The sequence below is a fragment of the Aythya fuligula genome, chromosome 1 (genome assembly GCF_009819795.1).
Source record: "Aythya fuligula isolate bAytFul2 chromosome 1, bAytFul2.pri, whole genome shotgun sequence".
Lineage (NCBI taxonomy): Eukaryota > Metazoa > Chordata > Aves > Anseriformes > Anatidae > Aythya > Aythya fuligula.
In genome coordinates, this window is record NC_045559.1 from 65,699,765 (window position 1) to 65,727,271 (window position 27,507).

At 38.7% G+C, this 27,507-nt stretch overlaps 1 protein-coding gene across 12 annotated transcripts in view; it reads right to left on the bottom strand.

Moving 5' to 3' along the window:
* Nucleotides 1–27,507, bottom strand: part of MICAL3 (microtubule associated monooxygenase, calponin and LIM domain containing 3) — a 151,596-nt gene that overhangs the window by 36,269 nt on the left and 87,820 nt on the right. For 9 of the 12 annotated variants that reach the window (XM_032189408.1, XM_032189416.1, XM_032189389.1 and 6 more), the window contains 4 exons: nucleotides 10,009–10,204; nucleotides 5,071–5,330; nucleotides 3,879–3,968; nucleotides 559–696 (listed from right to left, as the gene is read on the bottom strand). In XM_032189408.1, the coding sequence (XP_032045299.1) occupies nucleotides 559–696; nucleotides 3,879–3,968; nucleotides 5,071–5,330; nucleotides 10,009–10,204 (684 nt within the window). The remainder of the gene's footprint in view (nucleotides 1–558; nucleotides 697–3,878; nucleotides 3,969–5,070; nucleotides 5,331–10,008; nucleotides 10,205–27,507) is intronic. The other 3 variants (XM_032189435.1, XM_032189425.1, XM_032189460.1) reach the window with 1 other exon arrangement.

Below are 27,507 nucleotides of genomic sequence, written 5' to 3' on the forward strand. Positions count from 1 at the left end.
AATCTTAAACACAAGAAGTCAAAACAACCAGTGGTCAGCGATGCAAGCCCTTTGAACTCCATCATTCCCCAATAACACCAGATGAATTTACACAATTTGAGAACCAGCAGTGGAGAAACAGGCCCAAGAAAGAAGCCGACCCTGATCAAACTTTGCTGCATTTTGTATGCAACATTATCCTTTAATTTTCCCTAAAAGAGGAATAGAGTCCTCACTGCCACAAAATCACATGGCACCTACCCCTAACATCAGTTACCATGGGCTGATTACAGGTACTACCAAATCTTGTGTACAGTGAGAAAGAATGCTATACAGTCAAAGCAGGCACACAAACAGTCAGAGGAAGTCACCACCACCAGAGAGCTGAGGAAGCAGTCATTTTAAGTGGGCAATGACCTGAAAAGCAAAATGTTTAACCAAGTGCAATTTCAGACAGTAGTTCCTTTGGATCACGGCTACCCCGGCTGAAGTATGCTGCTCTTCAAGGGCACAGAAGCAACAGAGCTACGCAGCTGCAACTGTGATCTAGGAACGGATGGAAGGACAGGGGAAGATTACCTCTGGAGGTAGAGGACTTTGAGGTTGGCACCATTTTTTCCTCCTCCTCTTTTTCACGGATGTGTGTCCAGTGCACATCTGCCAGGATCTCCAGAGGATCAACCGGGTTTACAATCTGCTGCAGCCTAAGGTTTCCAGCTACCAGGAGGAGGACATGGTATACCAGAATATGGGCAGGGTGGCATGGAGGACAGGGAGGAAAACATGGGACAACAGTGGAAAGGAAAGGTAACACATCATAGGAAAGGAAATAAGAAAAGAAGAAAAGATAATATTACTGGCTAAGACAGTTTTCAAGACAGGCAGAAAAAGTTCAGCATTGTGTGCACACACACTAACATAGCGCTCCTCAGACTCCCCATCAAAGCTGAATGCCATTCCAGAGGCAAAGAGATGCTATTAAAAACTCCATTGTAGATTATCTCTATTGCAAGCAGCTTCGCTGAAATGAAAGACATTCTCTGGGTGTCCAACAGATATGTGATATGTAAATACTAATTTGGTAGAAATTTCCAGCCCCTTCAGCCTATTCTTCATGATTATTGTCAGACATCTTGCTTTTAAAGGCAAAGAACAACTAGTAGTTTGATTCACCAAAACAAAGTCTTTCATACCCTACTATCAGGTTAAGTACTCCTTTCTATGCTGGGTAAATATCTCCTTGTGAATTAAATCACATGATGAATCTCCAAGTTGCATTTGTATGTATATGTATGTGCATGTGCACACACAAGCAGACTTTCACATTTAAAACAGCACTTTGTGCACTCCCGCTAATTTGCACAAAATGGGTACAATTCAAAGGGTACAATTGTTTTTCTGAAGAATATAATCATTTTCATTATAACTTAACAGCACCTCCACCTCCCCTGAAGGGACTTCCTGTTGCAAAACTGAATCTGTTTAAAAGATATTGCGTTATTTCTCAGTTGCCTGTCTACACAAAGCTCAGATATATATTGCTAGTCAAAGGAAACAACAGGCACACCACTAAAGCAACTGATAAGCAACTTGCTTAACTGCTGCAGAATGTCCATGCTGGGAGCATCTAACCTGAGGTGTGTATTATATTGATAAACCCTGTCTCTATTGCTGTCTGTTCTGGGACTGTTGCTCAGGTTTTATTTACCCATATTAAAATAAGTCATTCTACAGGGGACAAAGTGTTCAGCATCTGCAGAAGTGATCTTCAAAAGCAAATGACTCATCCTAAAAAGTAAAATGCCCACTTAATTTATAAAGCAATAAGTCAATTTTCAAAACACACGGATTACTACTGTGTAGGGCAAAATGCTTTTTCAGCAGTTTAAAGCCTCAAAAGCAATTAGATTTTCATATGCTGGACTAGTGTTTGAAGGAAACAAGAATTAGCATCAGTTAGAGGCTGCACTCATCATTTTCTGATGTCTGGTTTTAATGAAGGTCCTTTCTCCTGGCCATGTTTTCCTCTGTCATGGCAAACAGTTTGGGACTTCTGCTTCAGGAATGACTGTGTGTGACATTTGCCATTAAAACTGCAGAAAAAAAAAAACAGGCAGAAGGAGCTGCAGGAAGGACAGAATCGCCAGCTGGTCACCGAAGAGGAAAAGGGTTCAGACACACAAACTCAAATGCAGAGCAGGATTGACAATTTAGCCAAGTATTTAGCTTTTTTGTCTCTGTTACCTCATCAGAGAGTTTCTTATCAATCAGCACAACCGCACGGTCTAACCAGAGCTACTGGACATCTTGCAGGGACAGGGGTCTGGGCTTTTCTCACTGCATACCAAAGCACTCACATGCAGGCCCCAAGATAAGTAGAGTTAGCATTTGCATTGCCACACAAAATTTTGTGTTAAAAGGTTTAGGTTTGCCAGCAATGGCTGAGAAGTATATAGTCACTCAGCAAGGCTAGAAAAGAGCAGGTCCCACATGATCTGTATGTTTTAAAATGGATTTCTCTGGGATTTAGATCAGTGTAACATACACACCATCGGTTACCCTGCAAGTCTCCAGACCGAGGCCCAGGCCTGTCCTGGTTAGGATATAGGCCCTTTTCACCTTTTCCAGGAAATAAATAGCAGCTTAAACAGTACAGCCAACTGCGAAGGACTGCTCCTTGGCTGACAGGCAAACGTAACATTTTGTTGAGATCTAAATGCTTGAGAATTTCACATGACAGCTCTGTAGCCCTTCCTCAAGACTGCCTGCTAAGCTTTACAGGATGCTGGACATTAATACCACTCACATTTGGGAAGGTAGCCTTCCCCTGCAGTTCCTCTGTGGCACCTACCAGTGCTTCCTAAGAAGTGGGCAGTCTCAATGGTTAACCTTCAGTGGAACAAGAAGCCACCCACAAACCAACGCCTTAGAGGCCAGGTCTAGAGAACACCAGCAGCTACAACAGGGGAAACTTCTTCATTTATGCTCTTTAGCCATCTTACTAATACTTCTCATACTTACCACCAGAAAAATTAATTTGGAAAAAAAAAATCTCTTTTCATTTTTTTTTCCCCTTGGGAAAAAAAAAGTCAGAAGCTAAGCTACTGTTTTTACAACTGTACGTTGCAAAACAGGCAATCTGATGACTGGCTATGCCATCTTACCTTCAGGAAGGCACTTGGATTTTCCTCCTATGTATTCTGGCTCTAATGAACCACATTGAGGGACTAAGGGATTAAACAACTATTAGAACCAAGTGCTTAAAAAAACAAACAAACAAAAAAAAAACACAAAACAAAACCACAAAAAATAACCATCAGAAATAAACTGAAACAAAATGCATTATGGAAAACAACACATCTAGTTAGATAGGAATGTTAAGCTCATTTAATGCCCATTTTATGACTGAAAAATTTGAGGGATCTCCACAGTTTGATTAGTGTCCCCAACAGTCTCTCCCCACAGAAACACATTCACAAAGGACAATAACAAAAAATGCAAGTTTGCTCACACAGGCAACCCAATAGCAGCACTTCTGATGTGTCCTATTTGTCTGACCTATTGCACAGGTACAATTAGTCTGTGCATATGGACTAAATCTGGAACTCCTAAATATGTGGGGGTCACTGCTCATGCTCATTACACTAACAAATTGTCCAGGTTTTCCAGATATCCTGAAATACTGGGAAACTTTATATTTTTCCTAAAAGCAGTGGCAATGTCAGACCTGATATATGGCACTTTCATCAGGAGATGAAGGTAACAACAGCTATCGAATCAGTTTTTAGAAGGCTGGTAATGCAATTACATAAAACACGGAATCTTCTCATGTGGGACCTGCTCTTTAAAATAGTTTCCCCTGCTTAGGGGAAATGGAAGTGGAAATGGTATACGGGTACCTTTAAATGTACCCGTGTCCTCTTCATTTGAGAGACGTTGAAGCCAGAGACCTTGCTGCAGCTCTCTCTCCCAAGGGCAATACTCCCCCTCTACAGCAGAGGGAACCACACATCCATAACATCACATCAGACACACGTGTGTACACACAAGCAATGGTGAGAGAGAGAGAGAGAGAGAGAGAGAGAAAGACAGAAAGAAACAGAGAAAGGACAGCATCAGAAAGACAGACTGTCTGGAAATCCCCCAAGACCCCTTCTTTATTCCTGCTGTATGGCAGGAACACTGCTCAACAGAAAAAACACTGGCCTGAGAACACCAAGATTTACCAAACTAAACATGCATGTTACCGTACTTAAAAAGCAGTCTCGACTTTCACAGCTCCTACGTTGAAAAAATAGCCAAGCAGGCTGTTGAGCTTGTGAACAAAACTGGCACTAAGACCCAAAATAACAGGACCTCTGCTTGCAGCAGGCAGCCAGAGACCTTTGTGAAGAAGCTCTTTGGAGTCTACTGTTCTTCACAAAAGGGAAATGTAAGTACAAAGACAAAGAAAAAGACAAGATCAGTAAGAAAATTGGAATGGTGGTGAAACACTGAAAATGTCTATTCTTAGCACAAACTTTGCATTTGGATGACTGAGACAAACACACAGAGGAAGGAGTTTTTCCCTAAGATTTTCCACAGACATCCCTCAGAGAGAAAATGAGAATCCCCTGAACTCCCTGACTTCTCACGGAGAAGGGGAGAGCTAAAAGCAGCTTCTTCGGGCATGCTAGGGCACTACCCCTGAGTGAAGCACCCCACAGCACTGAAAACACTGCCTCCACAATGCTTCTAGTTCTTGCTGCCAAATAACAAAGGGCCTGTTCAAATCCAATTCCCAATAATAATAATAAATAACAGTAAAGCAACACATTGTCACAAAGCTGGGAGTTGCACATGTTGGCAGGGTATATGGGAAGCATACTGTGTTGGTACTAGTGCTGCAACTGCCCTGGGGGGAAAAATCTTCTGGATCCAGAATGACCAAACCAAAGCTTCCCTTGACAATAACTCCCTCAAAAAAGAAAGTAATAAAAAAGTGAAAGGAGAAGTTTTCCAAGGAAAATCTTTCTTATTCTGCATGGCAAATACGCAGTTCAGTTTTTCCTGCTGTCTAGCAGAAAGAAAGGACAAATCAATCTGTCTAACCTTCACTAGACTCTTCCTCTTCCTCCTCTTCCTCCTCCTCATACTCCTCGTCGTCGTCCTCCTCCTCCTCTTCTTCTTCTTTGTACTCAATCTCATGATTCTCCTCAGCCTCAATCTCTTCTTCACTCTTTCCCTTCAGGAGGGCATGGATGCGCACAGCCTCTTTCCACGGCACACCACCCAAGTCTGAAGGGGGTTGCTGAGGCAGCAGCAGTTCATCTTCATCTTCATCTTCTTCCTCCATGTCAGACTCTGAACTACTGCAAGGGTTTAAAAAAAGATAAAGAGACAAGTAGCAAACGTTTCCTAGATCAGTCTTAGATCACTCACAAGTCATTACAATAAACAGAAGTCCAAAACATACAATGTAAACTGCAATACTTAATTTTCTGCTTTCAGTATTTCATAGGCATTATAGTGACAGCATAGACTGTGGCCTGTAGTATGATCCTTGCCCTGCTTTTTTTTTTTTTTTAAACGGGGAAGCAGCATAAAAGTGTTTGTAAAGCCACGTCCAAATACCTGTGCAGTATTAATTGTTACAGGCGTGACCATACTTGAATATCGTAGAAAGAAGTGACTTTCCTAATACCACATTGCTTTGGATAAACTGGTGCAAGAGTGCTTGGCAGTGTCATAATGTAAAAGGTCACATATTTTGATAATGGCAGCTTCTTCTAGCATTTTGGATAGCTAAGATGTTTTTGGCACTTGCTGGGGACAACCACAAGAGGCTTCAGGAGTAGCAAGATCACATAACACAACTACCAGGTGCCAAGCACTACGGCATATGAGCTAAGGAGAACAGGAGAAAAAAAAAAGCAAAATTCCTCACTTTTCTACATCACAGATAGAATCACTGTGCATGTCTGCACTCATCTAAGTATACAGTGTACATAGTGGTAAGAAACTATAGGAAGCAGTAAAAGGATAATTACAATATTGAGCTTATTATTTGCACAGCAAAGTCTAAAACGTGCAAAACAATAAATTGTTAGTGCTTATTAGACATCTCTGTTCAATTCTAGCAGTTTCTCTGTATAAGTAGCAGGGACAAGAAATGTAACTGTCTACACATTGACATTTAAACTAGCTCACTCTTACATTCTGGACTACGTAGAGATACCGGGAAGAAAGATGGTTGTATTTGTCACTGGAAAATGAATGTGAACCATACCACATTCAGAGAACGCATCTGCAGGGTGAAAAGGTACCCTTTCTTTGTTTTGTCTTAATAGATCATTGTCAAGAAGAATTGCATTTATTAGAACAACAGTTGGATAAAAAATAAGGTATATTTCATATAACTTGTACAGTTGTTGAAGTTCTGATTCCCATACACAAGGTTTTTATTACATAAGCAGTCATTATGTGACAAACTGACACTTTACAAAAAATGACACACAGCAGTGCCCTTTCTTTTGTATTGCAAATAAACATATCCAGGCTCAGAACATCAAATTACTCTACCACTACATGAATATATAATGTTCATATAATTTTTTGAGATGAGATATGAGAGACTGTTTTTGATAGTGATGTTAATAAGGAAAGCACTTTTTTTCTTTTTCTGATTGTTGTGTACTTATGTCCATTGGCTCTTGGATTCTCCTCATGATTCTGCACATATACAACATGATTTTGACAAAAGTGAAATGTTCAAGTTATAACCCACATTTTCACAGCATACATTGAATATTTATTTTTATCAGGCCACGGTAAAAACTGAATAGAAATGCAGTTGATTGCCATGGACTTGGTGTGTATTCCAGGAGACTGGAGCATTTTCCAAAGGCTTTACACAGATATGCTCACAGAGATAAAAAGTGATGTTCCATCTCTCCCTCCTCCCCGATTAGCAGCACGCTTTCCTACCCTTTAGTATGGAAATAAACCTGACAGGTGCTGCATGCTGGCTTTTTCATGTGCTGTCAATAAGGTTTACTGCTAGTCCAACTGTTGCCATGACTGCTGAATAGGACAGCGAGCTGCTGCTCTTCAACCAGCCCGCTTATCTCATGTAATATTGACGACATACATTCTTTACCACATAGCTCACTTTACCTTCTTTGGCTTTTATTTATAACCTGCTTTTTGTTTGACCTTCAAATACTGAGAAATGAGAAGCTCAGAGGCAGCAGTGAGATGGCGTGGTATAGTGGGCATTCCTTTCAGCTGGGTGATTTTCTGCCACAAGAAATCATTCAACAGCTGACAACTAGCGTTGGTTACTTTATGGAATTTGGATAACCAGTTGAATACCTCTTTAAAGAGATGTTCCTACACAGATGTAGTGCTGAGGAAAGGAACCTAAATTGGAAAAGAACCTCTTCTATTCCTTTGCCATACAGGTCCCATACAGCATGAGCTGTCCTACCACACTCTTTTGAAAGGTCGCTGTAACAGAGTATTAAACCAAAACTGCAGATGACATTCTGAAAGTTACTGCAAGTTAAAACCAATGAGGGCACTTAGAGGGTTTTCTCAAATGCTGTGTAGTTAGAGTTTGGTTGCTTAAACGATTTTTCCTCTTGAGGAGTTGATGCCTAAGCAAGATTAATCCTCTTTTGAAAATATATCCTTTGAATACTGCTTTCTGTAAAATTTCTCTGCAATGTGTATGCCCATGTGTACATGCATGTATGTGTGCAGGGAAGCTGGGCACCCAGCCTCAGTCTGATTTGGAGTTCATACCTAGGTGAACCTTGAAGCTCAATCCATTGCTCCATAAGACACGGAGGGAACAAAAAGTCCTGCATTTCCTCACCCTACTCCTAACCCTGGCGTTCTGCACCGAGACAGTGAAGATGATCAAATCAGGGCTTTGGTTGGTTTGTTGCAGGGATATTTTTTTTTCTTTTGTTGCTGAAAAAGTGGTGAGTCTTTTTCCATTTGTTTTCTGGTCTTTCTGTGAAATATTAAGGAGTGGATACAGCTGAACAGAAGATAACAGATAACTGTATCACCTAGAAAATTCTCTCTTTGATGTTTGCCCACACAGCTTTATCAATGCTGTAAGTAAATTGTTTGCAGCATTTGGATTTAGGGCAGATTTTTTTCCAAGTCAAACTGACAGGCAATTCAGTAACTTTTCTCCTTCCTTTCTATAATAGAGTGTGAATTGCCCGCTAAACACTGCTTTACACAAGCAAAATCTAATAATTCAGTCTATTACAGACAGAAATACCTAGTTCAATTCAAGTTATGAAGATGAATACAAAGACAGCTAAAGGTAGCAGCTTATGAGAGGAAATTAAGCTACCGAACCTAATGGGGTAGGTATTCTTTCCACAGTTCTACAAAACAACTCTTGGAAATGACGAAGAGCTTTGTATCCCAAAATACCGAAGTTCCACTTTTTTAACTCTCTTCTCCTTTGGAAATTTTCTGCCATTCACTGACCAGGAGAGTTTTGATTTATTGACCTACAGAGTTTTGATTTATTGAAATCATGACCAATAATAATAGGGCATTATACTAGTGAATTTTGGTTTAGAGCTATAAACATAAAGGACCATGAACCTCACAATACTATTAATGCCTAAACTGTCAAAACTGATTTAAGTCCTAGGCCTGACCTGGGAGCTAAGGGAGGGATAAGTAAGGAAAACAGAGTTTGCATTTCCCATTAAAAAGTCCCATGATTATTCAACCAGACACTTCCAGTTCCCAATTGTGTAAAATATGTCAAAATAGCATATTCAAAAGAAATTACTATGTTAAGAAATTAACCAAAGAGTATTATTTAAGTTTTGGAGAAAACTGCTGTGCAAGTTATTAGCAGTTCCCAGGCCCAGAAGGTCCCATTGAGCTACATGTTCACGTATCCAAATCTACATGCTCTCTGTCAAGAGTGTCAGAGTTCAGGCTATTAGTAGTTAGTTTTCAGATGCTGCCCCTTCAAATTTACCTTAAAAGATATATAAATGGCAGATTCTGTTCAACCTAAATCCTGTAAACATTTTAATGAACATAGCTTCATTCTTCACTACACCAATTCAATTCAGTTCAATTTCACATGCATAAATGTAAAGAATTTCTTATACAGCCCTATTCCTGTAGATAATGCATTCACTGAATATGTTTGTAGGCTCTAATGCTGCTACAGGCTTATCTGAGTTTACTTCAAGAAGACTACTGGGCATTCTGAAAGCTAAAAAGATAAGGGTTGTTATTGCTACAAAGAAAAGTAGATTAGAAACCACTATGAAGAGACCGAGAATTAAAAATTGTGAGATTAATTATAAAGTTCAGAAGCATTCTTCATCAAATATTCTCTCTCACTGATTCTTGCAGCACCTATTTCCTTGAGCTCTATTTGCAAATACTTGGATCCTAATATGTTTACACATCCCTTTGCAGATAAAAGAAAATTTGTAAAGGTGCAATATACTTTTCAACAGGCAAAAGTACTGCTTCAAACTAAGGTCTGTTAGGCTTTCCATCAGCAGTCAGTCAGGATTACAATGCTCAGTGTTTCAAGCTTGAGTCTTTGAACTAAAAATGTTATTAAATTGTGATGCAAAATAGAAGAAAAATTAACTTTGGAACCCACTCCCATTTGAACCTGTGTTCTGCTTGCTCAAAAGACTCATTTGCCTTTAATATAATATTCAAAATAAATAAATAAATAAATAAAACTTAAAATTTCTTTCCAACTTAGAACTGAACTACTCAGGACTGAAGTATTATGGTACTATAGTTATCCATGGCATTATGGTACTATAGTTATCTTCTAAGAATGGTAGTAAGTTATTTAGAAGAACAGAAACTACTATGTAAAATATTTATGTACATACATGAAATACTTCCAAGAACTTTAGGAAGAGCAACCTGGCAAACAATATGTTAAAAACAAAACCAAAAAAAGCTAAGGGAACAACAGGCAAAAGTCTGTTGGGACCGTTATAAGAAAGCTTATGGTCACTGCGTACTAACCTGCTGGGCACATCCTCTTCTGTTCCTTTGTCCAACACACTGCTGAGGTTATGCTCTGCTAGCGTCTCTTCAGGAACCTCTTCCAGTTCTTCTTCGCGCTGCAGCGACAGTCGGTAATTCTCCAGCTCAATTCGCTCAGGCGTGCCACGCAACCGCTTAGCGAGGCTGGGCTCTTCCAGCCCATTTACATTAGAACCTAAAGAACAAGTCAGTGAATAAACAATAAATGCAACAGTCAGGACTGTAATTTTTTAAGGAAATTGAGCAATTGGGATAAAAAGGGCTTGAAGCAGAGGGACGTAAATAAAGCGAGAGAATACCTTATGTCATTATCCTGTTCACCACTACTGGCAGAACCTCTTGGGGAGCCAGAATGCAAAAGGGAATCTTAGTGTTTTTGGCTAACAGATGCTGAAAAGAATGTTAAATGTCCTAGTTGAGAGAAGACATAAGGATGTTTTAACTGCGCTGGAGCCTACATCATAAATACTGGGGAAGGCCTGGCCACAGGCTGGCTGTATTCTCTGAGACCAAGTAGGAATGCCCGGGGGCAAGCCTGCTGCATGATGTCAAAACTGTTACTGGCCAAGCCAGGTAGGTCTGTTAGGAGTTAGAGAGTGAGCAAGTATCACTAACACTTAAAGATGCTGAGCGGGAAGGGATGAGAAAATCCCATTTGGTGTGAGTTTTAAAACTTTTTTGGATTTGAATTTATTTTTTAATCAAAGTTTGAGATGAAATGAACCACAGGGAAAAAAGTAGGTGAGATGTTTGCAAGCGCGAACACCATGAGTCCCAGAGACTTGCAAGGGCATATGAATCAGACATTTTGAGAAAAGTATAGAGAAGCTTCATTCACTGTAGCACTCAATTAATTAAATTCTAACCCACACTCATCTATCTCTTTTTAAAATTCTAGTATTTTAGCTTTAACAGCAAGCCACTGTTTACCCTTATGCAGCTTACTATTTACTGAGCCTAATCTTTCCTAGCTTCTGTTTTGCTACGCTAAACAAACCGAGCATTCCTCTCATGAGATAAGCTCTTCAGTGCACTGATCACCCCCAAGGTCTCTGCACCTGTCCCTATCTGGATTAATCTTTCCAGAACCTACGTGATCAGAGTTATACACAGCTTTCCAGATGAGGTCTTATCAGTGTAACATACAGCCCTGCCAGAAATCTCTCATCTGACACACCCTGAGAACACATTTGCTTATTTATATGCCACATAATACTGGTGGCTTTTGTTTATTGACTGATATTCAGATCTTTCTCCTTCTCTGCTTTCAACTGATAAGCACCTTGCTGGTAGCCAAATCACTTTCTTGGTGCATGACCTGGTACTTTCTACTATTACATTTCTATTTTTAATACTACAGTCCACAACACCATGCAGCTCTTAGTGTATGACATGCCTATCCTCCTCTGCATTGATGAGGGCTTGAAATGTTGCCCTAGCAATAATCTTCATTAGCAGATTTTTCCTTTCTGGCTAGTAACCTTAGCAAAAGCAATATAAAGATCAGTCCCCAGATCTTTTTTTTTTTTTTTTTTTGACACTCCATAGTCTGTGGGTGTTACCCAACCCCAGTAATTCCATTTTGAGTAAAACCTCTAAACTCTCTTAAGCCAGCTCCTCAGCTACTTGACACTTCATGTACTACCCCCACATTTTACCAGCTTAAATAATTATTTCCACATGCCAGCTTTCAGGTACTTTACTGAAGTCCAATTTTTGGATGCACTGCATTTCCGTCATGGAGGTAATCAGTTACTTCATCAATACCAGCTGTCAGACTAATCTGGCACAGCCTGTGGTGAATCCATGTCACATTTTATACCACTTACTTTCATGAGGTCAAAAGACTTCATTTGCAGAACTAGCAGTCCTTATTTATTCCCCTCAAAGAAGGTGTTTTACCTACTGTTTTGATTAACAGATCTGTACTTGTTCAGATCACCTTTTTTCCTTTTTTTTTTTTTTTTTATATGCACTTCATACTTTTGTCACCCAGCAGCATTACCCTGAATTTGATAGTCAGGGTGCATCAGGATAGCCCGATTTAAACATAAATTACTACCAAAAAGCTCACAATATCACTGTACAGTTTTTCCAGTTTTCTGAAACAAAGATTATTTGGCCTCATTTTACTTCCACACATACAGTATAATAATACTTAAATTTTGCTTCCAGCTTCATTGGGTTAATTTCCATTTCCAAACCTTGCTATATATACACTAACATCTTTTGCTCCCATGTTCAATGCCAACCTCCCAGCTGAAATCGGAGGCCAAATATCCACTTGCTATCCTGGCTGTTCCTAAAACTGCATTTAATCTCAGACTCATCCTCTGTGGACCCACTTCTGTTTTTCCTCATCTTGCTTGTACTTAAATACTTAAAGAATACAGCTGCTTGTTTTCCTTTCCTATACAAATCTGAACCTAGCACAAGCTTTGGCAACATTGATTTTATCCTCACATGTTTTGACCTCCAAGACAACTTCTGTTTTCTTTCTCTGTTCTTTGTAGTTTATCAGTTTATTCCCGTAATAGCCCTTATTATGGACAATTATTCACCCAGTAACATCTCAGTTAAAGGACTACCTAGGCCTTGCCATAATTAGTGGCGTTACTTTCAAATCCCTCTCTAGAAAGATAAAATCTCATGAAGACAACTGCCAGGAGTGCTCTTCCCACTTGCTTGAACCTTTCTATGATGTGGGCAAGTGGCTGCTGTGCCCTTGGCTGTAACTCCCAGGGTTATTTATGGTACAAACCGTGGCTTGCTCAGGTGGAAGGAGGGAGCATTACCTTCCATTTCCAAGCACACAATGGTCTCTACCGTTTCCTGCTGCTAAGCCGTATGTTGTATTAGTCCTTTCAAAGTTCAGTGGAACTGAACTGCCTCCTCAGCTGGGATTCACATTTCATTTCATTCTCTCTAGATGGTGATACCACCTCAGCCAAATCTATTTTTGCAATCTGTGTTACATTCCCCAGCCCTGAGTTCACAGTAACAGGGGAACTGACCTGGAATATTGCTCTGCCAGTTCTGGCTGACATGGAAAAACCAAGGACTCTGGGTAATGGAAGAACATCAAGGTGAAGGAAAACAAAGAAAGAATTCACCAAATCATCATAAAACGAGAGTTTTTCTACTTGGAACTTTTTACACAACACAGCGCTCAGCTAGGCTCAGCTATTTCCAGAGAAATATCTTTTCACAGACTGTTTTTAACTTGCTCTCTTCTGATGCATACCCCAACATAGCTGAAATGTCCACAAGCAGAAAAAAATGGATGAAAACGAGAAGAATGAGATTTTTTTTTTCATCTGACATTATTTCATTCTTCTGTTTTTTTTTTAACAATCTTAAGGTTTTTTGTTTTGTGTGTGTGAGTGTTTTGTTTGTTTGTTTTTTTGTTTGGTCAGCCTTTTCAAAGAAAAGTAAAATACATAATATCATTTTCATATAATTAAATCATGTGAATGGAATATTGGAAGAAAAAAAAAAGAAAAAAAGAGATGCTTGTTTCACAGCCTGGGCTGGGAACAAAGACCAGTAGCAATAACTCTAAGGTAAAAAAGGACTGAAAATCAAGCTGACATCTGTTTATATGCATTTCACTAGCATATATAATCTTTCAGGCATGTTATTCAATAAAAACAAGTTATCATTAACCTTCTAATCATGAAGACCCTGTATCAGTATAACATGTACCAAGAGAAACAAACCAATTCTGCCACAGTATAAACACTTAAGTGTGGGCAAATGAATCAATAAAACTGTTAAAAATTTGAAAAGATGGAAAATCTATCCAAACTTAAAGGTAGAAGGATGTGGTCAAGCCAGGATATCCCATAAGCTTGGTAAGGGCTCTCTGTCTCAAAACACCTACAAAGTAAGAAGAAAATTCCCAGCAATTCTCAAATTCATGTATATAGCTACACACTTCAGGTGCAGGATTGGTCACACGCCTCCGCCTTACTTTGCACATAAACCAGCTCTGCATTGAGAACATAATCCAGGAGCTCAACTGATTACCAACATCAGCAAGGGATCTGTAAAAGTTTGGTCTATGTGAACACACTGTACACAAGACTTGGTTTTGTTTCTAAAAGGTGCCATGAAGGATTATCTGGCTAGTTGCAAAGCCACTGTCAACTTTGTTACCAAATGTGAAACAGGAGAAATGCTACCAATAGCCAAATGACGTTATCAACTATCAGAAAGAAAGCATTACAGTCCACAAACCTAGCTAAGGGACAAAAGTAAGCAGAAGATATAGGTTTAGTTAACATTACAAAATGATGAACAATTTCTCCACATCATGCTATAGAGTCGATTCATTTGAAGCTACCAAAAATAAATAAATTGGCAAAGGGAAAATTGTGGATGTCCTACCCTTATTTCTTCTCAATATATATGGTGCTGTATGCATGAACAAGGTCTATTTCAATGCAGTTCTTGTAGATGCTAAAGCCTTGCTTTTTAATGTTCCTCTGGAGAGGAAAGGTCCCCCTCTCAAATTGTCATGCTGTATTCCCCAGGCTATTTTGTAGCTTGCCAGTGGGAAATAGCTGCAGAGTACATTCATTATCCATTATCTGACATTCCACCTTGTCAGTACATTTGGGCCCAAGGCCAAAAGCCTGAAATCGGTCACAACTGAGAGAAAAGGGGCTGATGAGGCTACATGTGCCAGAAAAATGCTATGTTATTAGCTAGGGAGGGGAGCTACCTGAAAGCCAAGAGCAGTTTCTCATGCAACCAACAGATCAGTTAAAAATCCACAAACAACATCCAAAATAGGATACATTTTAAAATCTGATTCTTTACTTTGGAAGAGCAATGGGCCACAAACATTACATAGATCATCCAAATGGAACTGTTTTTCCTAACAGGACGGGCTGCTTAGCTGTTGTGTGCAAGCTGCCAGAGTCCTTTAATTATTCTCAGCCTTGACACGGCCTGCCTCCTGTAAAGAAAGTCGCATGATCAGAGATAACATTCCTACACCGAACTGCTCCTTGCCTTCTGCATGAGTCCTTTTCTCCATCCTGATTTCAGCAACTTTGGAGACTACAGGAAGGTCTGAGAATCTCCTCTTGTGAGAGTATCCCATCTCTATTTTTCCCCAGATTTCTATAAAAACTCCAGATTATTCTCATGAACCAGATGAAACCTTGCCAGGATTACTCCCTGACATAATACTTGCTGAAGACATAGGACAAAACTGGGAATCTGAGAACAATTAATTTTTCCCCCAAGGGAAACTACCTGCCTTTGCCTAAATCATTTCTGTGTCACTGTACTAGAACTTGTTTTTCATTAATCATGCAGTACCTCTGCACTTCATTTTCTTAGTCAAATCTGATAAGACTGCAAGCTCTCCAAGGTAAATGTCATGTCTTGTAAAGTATGGATTTAGTATTTTGCACAGATTCAGATGGGGCCTCAGGGAGGCACAGCAACTCAAATAAAAGAATCTACTGAGAAACACATGCAAAGGAGGGAATGTGTTAATACATTTCTCAGTACAATCTTCATTCTGGATTTCTTAAATCTTGTGCTTTTATAATAGTCTGAAGCACTTTACCTGTTTGTTTTCAATCCTCTTTTCCAGTCTCTTAGATTACTTCCTTCTCCACACAAATGTTTGAGAGCACCGCTATCTATATCAGATAAAGCAACTGCCATGGGTACTACATCATAACATGTATGACAAAATACTGAGATGGAAGATGGAATTTTTCTGTGGGAGTTTAAAAGTAATGCAGTGAACAGAGTCAGATATGCCAAATGTCCTCAGATTCCATTGTCATTAATCTGTAAGAAATATCTTTGAGGGTAATGTTTCTGAAGTTTGCTTGCATTTCAACAAAAATTATCACTGAGTTATGCAGAAGAATACAAATGATCTAGAATAGCATTTTTGGCGTCTCATTTTTCATTTGTTTTAGTGTCAGATTGAATTTCATTTTTTTCCCAAAAAAGTTTCACCTTTGCCCACTTTAATTCCTTTAACTGCCTCTTTGTACTTCAACTCCACTCCTCACCTAAGGGCCTTGAAATGTTTTACAAGTATTAGCATATTAAAACAAGCCTATTTTGGAAGTAGGTAAGTACTGCAGAGGCACTGCACAAGTCCAGGCACAGAGATTAAATACCAGCAAGTCAGCCTCACAACAGATTAGTGGCAGTGCCAGAAACAGGATCCAGAATGCCCAACTCCAACCCTTTTCTCTCAACTTCACCTTAAGTGAAGACAGAAGACTTGGAAATAAGGAAGGGACTAACAAATGTCAGATATTAAGCATCACAATTATATGGCCTACACGAGCAGGTTCAGCAAAGGCACCTCCTGTGAGATGCTTGTGCTCACAGCACAGTGTGCACTAAAACGGAGTGCTTAGTACTGACGCACACACGCTGCTGGATGCTGTACATACTGAAACAGTAAGTCAATTAAGATATCCCACTTAATTAAGTGCAACTGATTTCTTTTGAGAGACACGGCCAGAAATCCTTTCTTTAATCCTCTCCAAAATTAGTATCTAGCCACTTAAGAATTTTGGTAGTGTTCCATTTGCCAATATGAAATATACAAAACATATAGCTGGCAAATCTAAAATCACCTACAGAAGTGTGTTAAGTAGAGTTTTTTGAGGTTAGGAAGAAGTTTTTAAGTTTTTAAAACCACATGCATCCTCTCTTCAAAATTTATCTTCTCTTCTAAGAAAGGTCTCTAGAAAACCAGTGGCAAGAGCCCTTGCAGGATGGGTGAATTCTTGTCACTGCTTGTTCACAAAGCCTCACATCACATACTGCAGAACTGCACATTTCCTGGTTGCATCCCCTGAATTTTGATAAGCACATCCACAAAGCCAAAAGGGTAATAAAACACCTGCTCAAACAGAGGAAAGAATGCATTTATTTGAATATAAATACATAATAGTCATCAAGTGTCAAAGTTATTTTGATATAATGTCTCAGTGTTCTCTCTTACTATCCTAGGGTATTCTCAAGTCCTCAGGGAGCCTGGATTATTCAACTATATTGGGAAGTTGTCAAATCTTGAATTATCTCATGTCTGCATTTCCAGCTTGTTCCATATCATGTTCTGCTAAACATAAAAGCTCTAAATTCAAAGAGGACAGTACAGTAAGAAAGCAAAATCTATTCATAAGTAAGCCATCCAAAGTGTCCGTGCACAGGATTCAAAATGAGCTCAAACCAGGAGATTACCCTACTTAAATTTGTCTGTAATGCACATGCATCAGTCTCAACAATGAATAATAACTAACTAAACGTTCTAAAAGACGTGCCTGAGACCCCTGCTAACCCCTCAAATCTCAGTCCTCAAACTGTCACCAAACCAATTCATCCTAGCAAATCTGGGAACTAAACAGAGAAACGGAGATTAAACTGTACAGACAGAAAGTTGTTTTATTTAAATATCCTCTGATGCAGAAGTACCCAACAGAGAGTTATTAAAGAACCAGCACCATTTCTAGTGCAGACCAAGAAATTTTAGAGCTTTACTTGATTCAACAGCACACAAAATAAAAATCAGTGAGATTCCTGTTAATATAATACTGGCTTCCTAAGCAAAGAAGAACAGTGAAGAAGCACTCAAAGGCACCCCAAAAACCAGTATCACGTGTATGGGAATAACTGACAATAAAATATTCAAGGAATTCTGAAGCTGCAGAAACCATAGATACCATAGAAACAAACTTAAGAAGATGCAAGTCCTCCTCCACGACCTGCAGCTACAACTAAGTTCTTCATATCTCAGATACTGTCAGTAAAGGTGGAAGCCCATTCTCTTCATACTTACAAATGTGAACTGGACCGACTATTGAATGGCATTAGTAACTTAGATATCCATCTCATTGATGTTGCAATATTTCCCCCCTGCTCCCACACTATTCAGTTAAAACAGACTTGTAGAATTGTCAAGAAAGACACTGACAAAATGTTGCTTCCTACAACACTGGTAGAGCAAGAGTAAAACAGCTGACAAGTTGATCGATCTTTCTTCATTTTTAGTGGAAGCCAGCAAAAGTGAATATATTAATCAGTTTTATTTCAAGGTCATCTTTAATTCACATTTGTGACTTGAAAACAAGTCAAAATTCATCTGCAGCTTAAACCACAAATTATGTTTGAGAAATATGTGGTGTTTTTCATAACAAATGCATGAGGTTGTATTATTACATAATGAAAGTTTAAAGCTCAGGACATATTTTAACAATATAGAAAAGCTGTCTTCACTACAGCAGAGGTATAGAACAATCCAGGAATGTATTTCTGGACTCCTGGAAAGAGGCCAGTGTTGTAGACAGTGGGTGGAGAAAAGAAACTGGGGAAAGGAGATATTAGGTCACTTAATCCAAGCCCCAGTGTACACTGCTAAGCTTCATTCTCCTTAATGCAGCTTTTCTAGCAGAGAATGTTACCATTTGCACAGATTCAATTTTTACTTCTGTTTTAACAGGTTAACAGCACTATGGAGATGAAACTCCTACATCAATTTATATTTTTTAAGTTGGTTAATTATTGGTATGTCCGTTATCCAGGAATATTGGTAAGTCAATAATGTATTACCTATCATTTTCCATTTTGTTGGTATCATCTGAGATGTCTGAGCTCTCTCCAAGCATCTTGATCAGCTCTATCATTTGTTGCCTGGCCTTGTTTCTATTTCTTGAAAGAAACTGAGTGTGGGAAGGATAAAGAGCAGTAAAGGATAATCTAGCTAAAGATAACATTACTTTGCAGGGATAAGTTTTGTCCTGGAAACTATTAAAGGTATATTACCTCAAAAAGCCACCTGGGATGAGGCACACCCAGGAACTGCCAGGGAGCAAAAGGAAAAGAGAGAAAGGTCACACTGTATTCCAAAATCACCTTGACTTTGGCTCAGGGTTTTTCCCCTTTTTAAAGTAAGAGATGTTCTTTGTTTTAAATTCCTTTGGAATTAATATTTAAGAGTGACTGTCCAAGAATTATCTTATCCAAACTGTAACCTCTTATGTTGTTAGAAAGAAAGATTCTCCTCTACTACATAAGACTCCAGGGAGCTTGTTCATAGTGGCATCCATTTCTCACCACATGTATGTAGCAGCCTTCTGAAATCTTTCATTTCACCAGGAGGTATCAGGCAAGGTGATTCCCACTGTGCAAATAACAAAAAGCTAAACCAAGGACACTTCCATCTAAAAGTACCAGAGGAATCTATCAATACAAGGCACGCCTTTTTTTTTTTTTTTTTAATAGAAGTCTGCTCTTCCAATTCCATCTCGGATCCTGGAAAATGTTTTCACCATTAAAGAACAAACAATCAGTAACTAGAAATTTAATCATACATAATAATAAAGTCTGGAACACCAAATATTTTCAATTTCCCATTCAAATGGCAATCAGATTCAAAACAGCTTTGGAATGGATATCTTCTTTCAACTACTGAACTACTCAGTCTCTCTTCTGCTGTAATTTACGACAGAATTTCGTAATTACTGGATCTCAGAATATATTTAGATACTAACCATGTCCTCACTTGAATTTCTATTAATTTCTGGCAATTACAGGAAAATATATTGGGAAATACTTGTCCTAAGTAGAAGTTGCATACAATTCAATAAACATCAGCATCTGCTCCCCTTATTCTCTTGCATGGTTTCCTAGTATCTGCACTTATCCCACCTACTCTTGTGTAACTTGTAAAGCAATTGAATATTCCAAGAACTCCAGAGCTTCATACCTTAGTGGGATTTTTTTCTGAAGCTAAGAAAACTCTATTACATAGGTATATAGCCAGGTATATTCAAACTCCATGACAGTTCCAAAACAAAGCTTCCAAAAGACCTAACTGATGAAAGATAACATACACATCAGTTCTGATGTTTTAAATCACCGAGTTACCGAAGCCTGAAAGTATCTGAAACATCTCTTGGGTACAAAAAAAAAGTCCTATTTTTAAACACTACTACCCCCAGGCCATCAGATAAACTTCTATAACAGCAGAAAGGACAGTTATGAAATTTTCCAAAAAAAGAAAACACAGCCTGCTGGGATGACAGCAAACATGAGAAATGTCAGACTAAACATACATTTTTGAGAGAGGATGTAAGTAACTAAACAGAGCATAGAAGTGCCATCTTGTCCTTAAAGAGCATCTGCCCTGATTTGTTTTGAAAGCCTAAGATAGGCTCTACGTTGCCATGATCAGCTCAACAACTACTACTCCACCTTTCTCCTTATCACTCTTCATAGAAGCAGGAAAACAGGTTCACTGTTGACTCTGTGGTATCTGTTCCTTCTCTTCAAATATTTTCCAATTTTTATTTATTTATTTTTAAGTTTGCTTTTGTCCCCTTGTTTCCCCTTTGTATTTGAAGATACATTACAAACTGCATATCTTAGTATCTCATGCTGCTGTCCACAAGCAGGTGGTAAACCTGCTACAGTCTTGTTTTAATTAATTATTCATTCATTTTATTATTTTTGAAGTACCTCATGCCTTCTCATCACTGTTACAGAAGATTAGAGGAAAAGATCTACATGAAACAGTTATGTTACTTTCTACCATAAGAGATGAAGATTATTTTGTCTAAAGTAGGAAACAACTTGTACACAGCAGGCTTTCTACACTACCCTAGTGTCAGGTGTTGCAAAAGAAATCGTCTATGCCAGTGTTTCTCTTGGCAAAACTGCTACCAAAATTAACCTGATGAAGTAAGCTGTTTTGGGATGCACAGTGGAAAACACCTTAATATTCCTTAAAGCTCAAATCTTACAGGGAAGTTTCCAAACACCCGTAAAGGCTAATTCAGTTGAGCTTCAATTGAAGTAATTCTGTTTTCAAGGAAATGAAGCATTCACACTCCCCACAGACTTTTGTGCACTTTTAATGGTTCACTACCTCAATGTTATGAAGTGATTTACACACTAAGTACGTAACCTTGCTTTTAAACCTCGTCCTTAATATAGTGCTATTTATATTGTGAAGTTCAGTCCTTTAATTTCAGCTCAGGGGTAAATAAATTGTAGTTAGCGTCCACATAAGATTTTCTGCAGATTATTTCTTTGGCAACTACAAGTGAGGATAGCAACTGCAAAAAAGTATACATGACAGCTCATTTTCCTCATCTGTAGGACAAAGATCATATTTAATCTATTCAACAAGTACAGCAAGTCCTAAATAATGTTAAAGACTCTCAAAAGCAATGGATGCAAGTGAGGGACAAATCTGTGAGAGTCAAGACCCTAGAATAACATATGCTGGAAAATCAATGTGTTGTCTTTACAGAACTAAAGCAAGGAGGTATGTACACCCAGCAAGAGCATAGCCCACCCCAAATCTTCTACTTTCCTTCCTCATTTTTAGGCCAGTTCATTTGCTCAACAAAGTTTTAAAATAATCGTATTTGACACAGTGTGTTATTTGGCGCTTTACTTACAGAATAAAGTTTCCTCTAGATTAAATAATTTTAAGGTAAATATCCTAGGTTGGAATGGGAGTGAGGAGAAAGTGTGGTGGTGAAGAGAACACTTGACAAAGGTTCAGTTTTGCTTCACAAGCAAAACTAGGGTGTCTTTAACAAAAAGTGACTTTTGAGTGGCAGGGTCATGGAAGGAGTTCCCTGGCAGCACCCCTCTGCCAGAGCAGGATCCAGAGCTCAACCCTTCCCTGAGGCATTAGTAAGAGAACATGTGAAGTCATCAGAAGAACCACAGGGACAGAAACAGAAAGCATGAGAGATATGTGTAGACTTCACAAAGAATGAGGTGAGAGTGACTGGGAGCACCCCATTATACAAATATTTGATTTCAGATAAAAATTGGAGAAGCCACTGTCTACTGTACTGTGAACAGCAAGGACTGTCTGACTTCACCACAGATGGGGATGAGCTCAGGAAGTGCACCTCCCTCCATATATATATATATATATTATTTTTTAACAAAAATTTGATTTCTGAAGACAATATATGTACCTGTAAAGTCAACAGCTTTCCTGATACAGACCAGTGGAAGCTGTTCTAGTGGCACATGGAAATGACACTTCTAGTTCACACACCAGCATATGAAGTTTTATACTGAACACTGACAGCTCCTTCTCAGAAATGAAAGTCTATTTTAGATTCAAAATTAAGAATATTCATCATGGTAAAGAAAAACACAAGGCAATTTCAAAGGCATAAAGTGATTATTTTCCTCTAAGAAAGGAAATCATAATGTGTAAGAGTTGGTTTCACATTGCAGCTCTGTGATCTACCATTTAAACACAGCTACTCTGGCCAAATCAACCCACATCATTCACAATTAGATGCTCAAAAGTCATCTGCTATTACAAGCTTTCAGTTGTAGTAGAAAGCATGAGAAAGCATCTGAGATAAGAAACAGAATGATTCACTAAGGGAGGCTCACCCAGTATATCTTAGAGAACAGGAAAACGTAGCTCAAAATTATGAAACAACTCCACATGTTGGTCATAAGAACATAGTAGAATAGTCTATTAATGGTCTTGAGGAATGGAGGTCATCTCCATGTGTCATCCCCCTGAGAGGAGAGAACCATTTAGCTAGAATGTAAGAGACAGGATTTGGCAAAAAGGCTTCACATTTACTCATTTTATACCTCTCCATCACTTCTAACATCCCATCATCTCAGCTGCTGCTGTACAAATAAGAGGAAACAGATCTTGCCCCAAAGCTTACCTGTCACACCAGATGCAAAGGCTATGCCTCCCTGCTCCTCTGGGTTGACTTACACTGCCTCATGTTCTTCCTCTCCCCTCACAGATGGGTTTCACTGCCCTGTTTACAGAGTGCTAGAAAGAACTTTGGCCTGTAGCAAGGCACACAAAACAGCCTCCCAAATCGAAAAAAATCAGTGAAGCTACAATACTGACAGTGTATCTACAGCAAAGAGGTAGAATATTTGGTATGAGGGTCCTTACCACTTTTTCTACAGAAATACGTGATGCTGTCTGGGCAGTGTATGCCCTGCAAACTGAGGAAACCACAACATAACAGCAACATAAAATAAGAAAATAAATAAATAAACAAATAAATAGAAACAGGTACAGAAGTGTACTGAAAAGTTACCAGATCCAGTGTCTGTCAGAGCAGAACTGCCCTCAGAAGTCTCTGTGGTACTTTGCAGTTACACGTACATGCAGCTCCCCAAAACATCTTTGGAAGAGTATTCAAGCTTGCTAGATCTATTCATTTCGTTCTCCCCCGAAATACTTATCCCCCACAGCATTCCTCACCTGGAACTAGTGGAAGAAGAAGGGGGATGACAAAGAAAAACTCAGAAACCTGAAGATTGTTTGGAATTTATTCCCTTGAACATTTCACACAATTGAACAAATAATGTCTTGATTCCACAGCAACAGGAAAACCAAGTAGTACATAATTTAAAGAGACACACACCCAAAACAAAAACAGGTTAAAAACAACTGCATAAATAAAAATCTTCAAAGAAGCTATACAACGGAGACATGAAGCCTTTCTGAGCACTAATTGTCTCACAAATATTTTCTGTCACCGAGTTTAATTCATTTAAACCCCCTCTATTTCTCTGAGGGAAACAGTCTCCTCAAAACAATTATTTCTGAGATTCTACTTAAAAAAATAAAACAACAAAACACAATAAAAACAGATGTTTTAATTCTACAATCAAACGAATCCAACTCCTTTACACAATATTCTTTTTCTAAGATGCATAAACTTCTAATGAAGCTCTTAAAAGTGCCCAGAAAAATTCATATCACCCTTCAGAATATACACATGACAAACATTAAACAAATATTTCAGTGGAACAAGTCTACAGGTCTGAAAGCTAGAGAGAAAGGTGGAATCGGGAGACCTTTTGCTCCCTAGAAAAAGTGTTCTTAGCAGGATCCAGCCATGAGCATGAACTAACCACATCACTATTTTGTATATTCTTCCTCAGCCCCCAGATCTTTTTCTAGGATTGATTTTTCAGTGAAGCTCTGTTAGGTCAGCTGCATCCCAGCTCTTCAGAACAAATAACCTTCCAGTCGTGCCTTTGTCTTTCCAAATGTTCTGGGATTCAAATTGCTGGTCCCTGAGCGTACTCCTTTCTTTTACACCAAAGCCACACAAATCCTGATAAGAACACTGACAAGGAACATGATGGACTGGGAACAGTCGAGCACATCTCCTAAGAGAGATTCCTGGCTTGCTATTGAGCAATGATTCACCGGGCACCGAACCTTGGTCCTAATCATGCAGCCCACGCACTCTCCTCAGCTTCCAAAAACACAGGATCTGATTCTTAAGTTTACATTTTAAATCTTCCAGCAGAGAAATAAATCTTGCATTAGATCTCTTTGGAGCTGTATGAAACCCCATAAAAGGGTTCAGTATTATGTGCCCTGTCCTGCAGAACACAACACCACCGTTACTCCAAACAAAAAACAAAACCTTCAAGGCACAGCAGAAGAGGAGCTATCTTTCCTCCCAGTTTAGTGATACATCCCAAAATATGGATGTACTTTTTTTTTTTTTTTTTAATTTTATTTTGGGGTGGGGAGGGGAGGGCTATGGATGTTTGTAAATGCAGAGTTTAGTGGTTTAAAATGAAGGTATGACAAACAGAGCAGTCTCACAGAATTAGTTAGTTTACTGGATCATCTGTGATTTAGTGTTTATAACAGACTAAATTAAAATGAACAAAACCCGAAGCTGAATAGTAATGAAAAGAAGTGACCAAATGGAGGATTTCATGAAGATGTGTTTCTATGTACAAGCAAACAGTATTGCTTTGAGCTGAATCATTTTCACAAGGCATGTTCAATGTATGTTAATGGAACCGGAAAGGGGCAATGCTTATGAACAAGCTGCCGATTTATACCTAGAAATTTATACAAAATATATTTGTACTTCATTAGGCACAGAAGTAGAAGTGTGTGCAAATATTACTGTACGCATTCATAAAGACTGTGAAAATCACAGTTTTAAGATCCTTTTGAAAATGTGGCTCAGTTAACTTACTTTATAGGGTATACCATTTACAGGAAGCATTCACCATTTTCTAGCTCTCCAAGTCAGCAAAAGAACTTCCCCTTGTAAAGTCCACCTTTGCTCACTATACACAGCAGATTACATGTTTAAGGGTCTGCCATAAAGGATTTGCTCATAACATTGCTGAAAACTTTTAAGGCACACCCATAGAAGATTTTTTTTTTTTTTTAACTTTTAATATTCTTTACATATTGCACACCTGTATCATATGTACTATATATTTTTGTGATTGTAAAGCAGGAGACCTAATGCCTCTACTTTGTACTTAAATTTTCAGTTTTGCATACTATGGCTTATAATTGGTTTCTTAAGTCTGTCACGGGTCAAGTAACTACTGCAAAGACCTCATGTCTTGCATATTATTGCAGTATATTTTGAAGTATGAGCTTCCCTAGCAGGTCTTTTCCTTATGAAATTCCTATTGCTGAAGTGGGCAGAAATGTATTGCTGTGAGAAGACAAGCTTTGAATGGGAAACATCTTACAACAAAACATCACCACCTGAAGTCACCCCCAAGGAGCATTATCATATATCTGATATGGGTAAAGACTGTTCCAAGTCCATCTGTCAAGAAAGAGCTGAAAGTTTGAAAATATATTCTTACAGACCTTTAGAACAAATAGAAAAACAGCATTTGCATTAAAAGCACATTAAAATCATATAAAGTACCGTAAATAATATTAAAAAAAAAATCCAAGACATGGTGGTTACAGATTATCAAAGGGTGAGACAGTTGAGAAGCATTTTTTTTCCCTTGGCAATAGCAGCAACTTTGGAACAAAGGCAAATGCAGAAGATAGAGAGAAACAGGCAGACAGAATACAGAGAAGGGTTACAGAATCTACGACAAGCATGCCACAGTTCAGCAGGACCAAAAGCATAGTAACTGCTTTTCCCAACTTCCCTTCCCAGGAGAGAATGGCATCACTCACTCAAAAGCTTGTTGTCCCTTCCCCAGTCAGTATTGCAAGAGGCAGTTTGGACATAACCTCCCTGAAAACATCCCTTGTAAACACTACATAAGATGTCACACAGGCTCTCTGGCAAACCATGCAGGACTTTCACAAAAATAGTGGTTCTACTTGACTGCTAGAAAACCTCAACTTGCTTGTCACAGGTTGTACTCTACAACTATAGTCATTACTAGGGACAGACGAAACACATTTAATGCCAGGCAAGCCTGTGGCCACCCAGGAAGGGACTGACGTCTTTAGCAAAGTTAATACATGCCAATCAGGTTAGTAACACATCACAAGAAAGTGCTTGTTGTGACCAATCTTACCTCAGCTGACCAAATACGCCGAATGTTATTTTGTGTTTGAATGAATTTTAATTACTAAGCTGGCTAAAAAGGAAGATACCAGATTTGGTGGCAGAGTAAAGGAGATAATGAGTGTACGGGGAAAAACCATGCATTTGCTTGGGATTCATTTAGCTTGGCACCTAAAAAGCAGGCCTTTTAAAAGTCATTATAATGGTCACTGAACAAGCTAATTCAGGACTGAATTTAACTCAGAGGGTATAAAATTTAAGTACAGAAAAGTTTTTGTCTTATATATTGTTGAATTGATGTTTCTGCTGTATACCTTCCTTTTGTATTCTACGATATCTTTAGTTTCCATCAGAAATGAAACCTATGCATTCTACACTTTTGTTTTACTTATTTTATTTTATTTACTCACTTTAGAGGCAACTTAGACTCCTCATCAACATCTGCCTCACTACTGAGACTGGCTCAGATCTCAAGGTATGAGATTACTACTGTCAAATTTCATTCGGTAGCACTTTCCTGAAAGGAGGTCATACAGTTTCAGATATACAACCTGTTAATTGGTGAATCTACCAGATGGCTGAAGTAGAGCACTGGAAGAGCTCTGCCTCCATCTCTAATTCATAGAGGTTTTTGCTTAAGGCATTAATATACTCTTCAGTAAAAGCAGAATGCCTACAGTTTCTAACACAGTGAAGTTAATAAATTTCAGGAAAGCTTATGCACACATAGTTTGAAGTCAGGACTAGAGATATAGAGATGTGATCTTACAGATTCCCTTTGATTACTCAGAGATAGTACCATATTCTTCCACTGTATCCATGAAGCTTTGTAATTCAAAAGTTGAGGTGTTTTTTCACTTTTTTTTCTTTTTTTTTTCCCAAGCCATACAGAATTGTAAACACATTTCCAGTTTCCTGGCCTATCCAGCAAGAACTTGAGCTAAAGATAAGTACCTACAGGACATGACCGTTAAACTGATTAACGGAGAACTGACCTGCCTTTAGTGACACTGTACCTTGCTTTTAAAATACATTGCACTTAGCCTCCTCCTGGTTCTTAATCCTTGCTGAGCCAGAAATTTTAAAATACACTTGGAACCTGCTTCACAAAGAAAACTAAATCTCAGCTACAAATGGCAATTTTCTAGCAGAAAGTGGG